Source organism: Ceratosolen solmsi, unplaced genomic scaffold (genome assembly GCF_000503995.2).
Source record: "Ceratosolen solmsi marchali unplaced genomic scaffold, CerSol_1.0 scaffold7, whole genome shotgun sequence".
Lineage (NCBI taxonomy): Eukaryota > Metazoa > Arthropoda > Insecta > Hymenoptera > Agaonidae > Ceratosolen > Ceratosolen solmsi.
The window spans coordinates 1,492,209-1,498,659 of NW_011948413.1; the positions used below are offsets into that span (position 1 = coordinate 1,492,209).

General features: G+C 22.8%; 1 protein-coding gene across 1 annotated transcript; it reads right to left on the bottom strand.

Annotated features, from left to right (window-relative positions):
• Positions 1-252: 252 nt before the first annotated feature.
• On the bottom strand, positions 253-4,494 carry LOC105367248 (beta-galactosidase-like). Its single transcript, XM_011505889.1, has 10 exons — positions 4,367-4,494; positions 3,499-3,668; positions 3,231-3,381; positions 3,048-3,111; positions 2,876-2,970; positions 2,554-2,784; positions 2,248-2,419; positions 1,413-1,531; positions 868-1,284; positions 253-694 (listed from the first exon to the last, which is right to left on the bottom strand). The coding sequence occupies exons 1-10, from the start codon at positions 4,436-4,438 to the stop codon at positions 290-292; spliced, it is 1,896 nt and encodes a 631-aa protein (XP_011504191.1). The 5' UTR covers positions 4,439-4,494; the 3' UTR covers positions 253-289.
• Between the last annotated feature and the right edge of the window lie 1,957 nt (positions 4,495-6,451).

Below are 6,451 nucleotides of genomic sequence, written 5' to 3' on the forward strand. Positions count from 1 at the left end.
AGTTTCATTTTGACCATAAGAATAGTGTGATATTGATTTTATAACTATTTTTTAAAAGTATATTATATTTCATATATAATTTGTATATACACTAAATATAATTATTTAAGTTAAAGATAGACACAAAATAAATATGTAACTGTCAATTATCTCCAGTTTATTCATTTTTATACAAACTATTTCCAGAAACTATTTTTTTAAATTTGAATTTTGGAAATATAAAAGCATATATATATATATATATATATATATATTCTTTATGAAGTTAGATTTTTATTAAATTTAATAATTATGGATAATCTAATACTGGATTGGTTTGAAAATGAATTTTATGATTTTTAGGAACATATTCCAACTCTACCAAAATCAAACAGTTTTGTCCAATTATCAAATAAGGAGCTGGAACATATAGAGTCAACTGAGGGCCTATCAAAGACCAATATCTACCAAGGTTGTGTCCGTTAATGAAAGCAATTCCTTTTCCCCAACTGGCTGTATTTAGGAAAGTATCGCTCACCTCTCCCGTGACATTGAAATGCCCAATGAGAATTTGTGGCCCAGTATACAATGTTTCTGTTTCAGTAATACATGATTTAATGGATCCTAAAGCAAATTCTGAAATGCTATCAAATCTAAAACCTGTGACATTCCACGGTGAAATATCTATATTATTTAATGTTACATTAAATATTCCCTGGAAATAAAAATTCTTAATTAAAAATAAGGATTATTCATTTAAATGTACATTTAAAATGTAACTACAAGATTTTGTTCATATAACATTTCGGTAAATAAATATCAAAAAATAATTTAGAATACAATAAAGAAATTTTATCGTATTTATATATATTTATTATACAAATGTACCTTAAAATCCTCAACATCGACATTTCCAAAATTAACTCGACCTTGAGTTTCCACAAGTAACTTAATTTCTTTTGTACTCTTTGATTTTAAATATATACTTCTTGTGCCATTCGACCTACTTAAAGTTGTAGAGAATTTTCCATCAAAATATATTAATGCTCTGTCTTTTGGTGTTGCTTTAAGTTCTTGATTATTGTTCGAATTGTTCATTAGTGGTAAATTAGCTTCATATAAAACTAGCCAATTTGATAAACCCAGAGCTTCAAACGTTGGAGGAACGTTTGCTTGTATTTTCACTGATCCAAATAAATATCGAGCTTCTGGGTCAAATAGCTGAATAACTGGTCTCATTGATACAATACCATACTTACCTTTAGAAGATATAACTGGTGTTGGCATATCTGGTAATGATAAATACTAAAATATATACAAAGTAAATTAGTTATTTAATAAATTATTGCATTAACAATTGTAAAAATTACATGTACTATAAATATACTTTTATAGTTATTTGTAGATACTGTATGATTGTTATTCAAAAATACCTTGGAAATAGTTTTTCTTATTTCAAAATATTTTGGAGTTGGATCACCGGCTTCAGTCAATGGTGCATCGTAATCGTAAGAAGTCAAATCTGGAGTGTAGTTGCCAAATATGTTAGCGCCTATGAATTACATCCATTTATTGCAGAAATGTCTAACAATTTGTAATCTAATCTTTATGTACGTTTATATCATTTTTATAATATTGGATTTTAATTAAATAATTCATTGTATTAATTTTATTTTCCTAAAGAGATCTATTTTGAACATTTCTTTTGACTCGATGATTGTTAACTTAAACGTTTTATACAAATAATAATGGATCTATATTATAGATCTATATAATAAATGACTGTGACTAGAAATTTATTAATATTTTATAACTATTTATTTTGATTAAATATTATTTTGTATAAACTCAATTTTTGTATATATTTATTAAATTATTTTATTTTAGATTTTTCCATTTTTTTTTTTGATTTAATAAATTTGTGGCTTAGTGTATAAACAGTTTTTAAATAAAACTTAACTATAATTATTGTATTAATATTATTATTAATTAATAATAAACAGTGAAAATAAAAATGCTATCTTATATAAAATAAATAAATGTAATTTTTATTCACTGAAATATTTGGCAACCACGTACAAAATTATCTAACAGCTTTAATAGCTATTAATTGTTAATGAATTTGTTAATTACATAGTACTTACTAATATTATCTATGTCTTGAATCATGTATCTCAAAATTTTTTATTATTTCCCCGTATAATATTTATATTAACTATATAATGTATAAAAGCTTCAAGATAATTCAATAAATTTTATATTTTTTACCTGACGTGTAGGCGAAGTTGGTACCACCATAGAACATATATATATTAACAGATGCGCCAACGGATAGCATTTCATCGAGTACATTAATTACCATTTTTGTCTCAACCCTTTGAAAAGATTCACCCCAATGACTTAACCATCCAGAGTAGAATTCCGAATTTACTAGTGGTCCCTTAAATATTTTTTATCAAATTATATATCAAAATATAAAAAATTATATATCAAAAAAATTAAACTAATTTCATATTATTAATATATTTTTAATATATGTTAATCTATTAAATATATTTTCAGTTATGTGTTTACTTTCGGCTCAAATTCACGCATAATTTTGAAGTTTTCTCTGACATTGCTAGATGTACCAAAGTCAATTGTTGCATAAACATCTGAGACATGGCCACATCGTAATGCTTGTCTGTTTGAGCCATCAGTTGTATATAAAACAGCATGATTTTTAACATAACTTTTTATTATTTCTTTTAATTTGCTCATATAAACACTATCACAGGCATAAAAACTGCCATATTCATTTTCCACCTAAATATTATAAATCACTAATAAATAAAGATATTTTCGAACGACGTATTTATTATTCGTGTTTTATATTAAACTTAGTTTGTATAATCACCTGAACCATAATAATTGGTCCACCTTTACCTCTCAATAGTGGTTCAACTCTTGTCAAAAGTTGTCGGAGATACTCTTCCGTATATTTTAAATATCCTATTATAATAATATTATTATTTATTCCAATATTTATTAATTTGTTAACATCATTTTTACAACTATAGCTTACGTACGTGCATCGCTAGTTCGTAATTTAATATCAGGAACTTCTTTTAAAAGCCAATATGGAAATCCTCCCTTTAATATTGAATACAATCATATATTAGTTTATAATTAATTATTAATCAAAGAATATAACAATTTATAACTTTTCAAAATTAATTAAATCTAATTATTTTTTTAGTTAAAAAACATACAAAATCCCTTTCAGCACAAATATATGGACCTGGTCGTAACAAAACTAATAAATTTTCTTCTTGCGCTAGCTTAATGAATTCAACGATATCAGCATCACCATCCCAGACCCATTTATTGACTTCGGGTTGATGTAAACTCCATTCTACGTATCTATTAATTTTTCATTATTTAAGAGAAGTCGAATAAGTTTTTGATAATGAGTTGTCATTTTGAGATAATTTCACGGTGTTAATTTAAATTTCATTAAATATAAATTTGTAAACTTACGTTGAAACTGCATTCAATCCAGCAGTCCTCATTTTTCGTAATCTATCTTTCCAGTATTCTCTAGGTGTACGAAAGTAGTGAAAGCTACCACTGATATATCTAAATGGCTTTCCATCAAGTAAAAATTTATTATTTTCATAATCGATTGCAAAGCTTTTATGATTTACAACCTATAAAAGTAGTAGAAATGTAGATATTTTTTATTTCGTTGTATATAAATTAAATTTTTGTAAAGTGTTTTTTTCAATTTAGAAGTATTTTAAAATTATATTTTTAATTATTTATCATCAATAAACTAACATTTTGTTTACTTATGTCATTGTTTAACAAATCATCTATCTCGAATAATATACTAGTACAATATAATATTAAAAATTATTATTGATCATATCAAATTATTATTTGTTCTCAAAATTATCAGAATATTTTTATAAAACATTAATGCTATGCATAAAATATATTAAGATTAAAGTTTCAAAAATATAGGTTAGAAATCTATAAAAGTGTAAGTAATGATATCGATATAAATGGTTAAATTTATGAGAAATATTAATATTAATATTTAAAAATATATTTATTAAAACCAATTAATATTATATTGAAAACTTCATGTTTGCATAGTATACAAAACTAATTTTAATCTAAATTATAATTTAAATAATTTAATAATAATCAATTAAATTCATCGATTCAATATAATAAATATATGCTTTACGAATATCAAAGAATAATAAGTTTATATAGTGTTTAGGATTTTTTATATTTTAAATGTATATTTTTGTATTATTTTTTATTCATATTAATATATAATCTCTAATTGACTGTTATGTGTGGGTATGAATGGGCGTTTGTGTGAAATAAATCTTACATTAGTTTCTTTGGTATTTGTCTGATCCACAATCGATGATACACTTAAAACTAAAATAAAAGTCTTTAACATTTTAATATGTTTTAATTTCCCCTTACTCGTGCAATGAAATATTAGCAACTGTGGAAGAAGCCTTGAATTGAAACACTCAGCTCAAAGTGGAATTTCACTTTATATATAACTTAAGCAATGTGATAATACTTATCTTAAAATGTACTGGTTCTTTATATTTGCAACTGATATCACATTTTATACACCACAGAATAGTAGTTGACATTAAATGTTAAAAGTACAAAAGTCCGAAATAAAGGTTATAAAGAAAGAAACTGATTGTACTTATTTTCTTTATTTTTTAAAAATTGCACTTAATTTACATAATAGTTATTTATTTTTCATAAATATTTTTTACTTAATTTTATCAAAAAAACAAGTTTTCAATAACATTCTTATTTGTTTAATACAATGAAATGCGGAAACTTATGTTGTTTAACAAGAAAAATTTAAAAGATATTTACAAAAAGATGCCTACAAGTAGGTTTGTGAATATAATGCAGTTTTTATTAATAAATTATTTGCAAGACAAATGACCTTAAAATTCTGTAATAAAAATTGTAGGCTTGAAAAATTAAAATAAACTTAAAATATTTGATTATTTTTATTGACTTATTACCTTTCTTGTTGACCTTTCTTATTGACCTTTTTATTCACTTATTATTTCTGAATTATTACCACGTCTTATTTTGGATAACAATAATAGCTTGATCAAACTTATCTAAATAAATTTTTTTCAATTATTTATTTTTCAAACTTAAATATAATTTTTGTTATAAACATCTTTATTATAAATTATTATATTAAAAATTAATTTAAAACATATGAATAAAATTTTAATTAAGTTTAAAAAGAAAATTTAATTTTTCATGTATTTATAAAATAAATTTCATGTATCTGTAACATAAAAATATATGTAAATATGAAATGGAAAATAGCACAAACAGTATATTATGTTATTATATATATATATAATTTTTTTGTAGTATTACTTTCTGCTAAAAATTTCTTATTCGTAGCTGTAATTTTATAAATAGAAGAATTAATATTTCACTAAGATAAACTATATTATTTGGTACATATAAAAAATTTTTAAATATAAATGATAAAATATATACACAAAAGTCGTATTATTAAAAACACAAAGATAATAAATAAAATAAATTAACTTATACAAATTTATTTTTCACAATAAATACATATTCGTTTTATTTTTAATTATGGAATCAAATTTTTTTATTTATTTCATTTATTATCTAAGAAATGTATATGGTTGATACTATTGATCAATAATTTTAATTAATGTGGGAAAGCAATATATAATGCATTAAATTAAATCATTTGGTTAATACATGAGTATTCTATTTGATTCTGAAAAATTATATATAAGTATATCTAAATATTTTAGTATTTCGAATTTTTATAAATAGCTTTTAGCAAAATTCAAAGAAAAATGATCAATAATACAATACATAATAAATTATCCATATATTAATTATAATTTAAACCTAATATTTATTCAAATTATGTAAATTAATGATAACATACATTCTAATTATGGAGATTGGTGATTACATTTTTCTTATTCGAAATGAATATTATTTTAGTTCCGTTTAGTGCAAGGAACAGAGGCAGAGGACATCTTGCATTTCTATCTATAAGTTTCTAGTTTCTTTGCTACGACTCAATACTTGGGATTTAATACGAAATGTATATAATAAAGTATTATTTTACTCTGCATTAATGTAATTTTCTTCCTGATTATATAAGAGATTCCCATTATTAATATTATTAAGTAAAGAATTATTAACATTTCTTGTATTTTTCTTAATCCGATTTAAATTTGTAAAATAGTCTGCAGAATTGTCAGTAACTCCTTTGACTTCATCAATTGATTCACCATTTCTTTTTGACAGTTTTGTCTCAGTAACTATTTCTGAATCATAATTATCAACTGTATTAGCAGAAAAGATGTCTTTTGTTTTATATTGAACTGTTGATTTATTCTTATTGTTATCCACAGTAAATCTATTA

Excerpts from the sequence above, each read along its gene's own strand:
- LOC105367248 (XM_011505889.1), bottom strand. The coding sequence starts at position 4,438 with ATGTTAAAGACTTTTATTTTAGTTTTAAGTGTATCATCGATTGTGGAT. Across the intron at positions 3,112-3,230 it reads TTTGTGCTGAAAGGGATTTT|GGAGGATTTCCATATTGGCT; the intron begins GTATGTTTTTTA and ends TCAATATTAAAG. Across the intron at positions 695-867 it reads TCGATGTTGAGGATTTTAAG|GGAATATTTAATGTAACATT; the intron begins GTACATTTGTAT and ends TTTTATTTCCAG.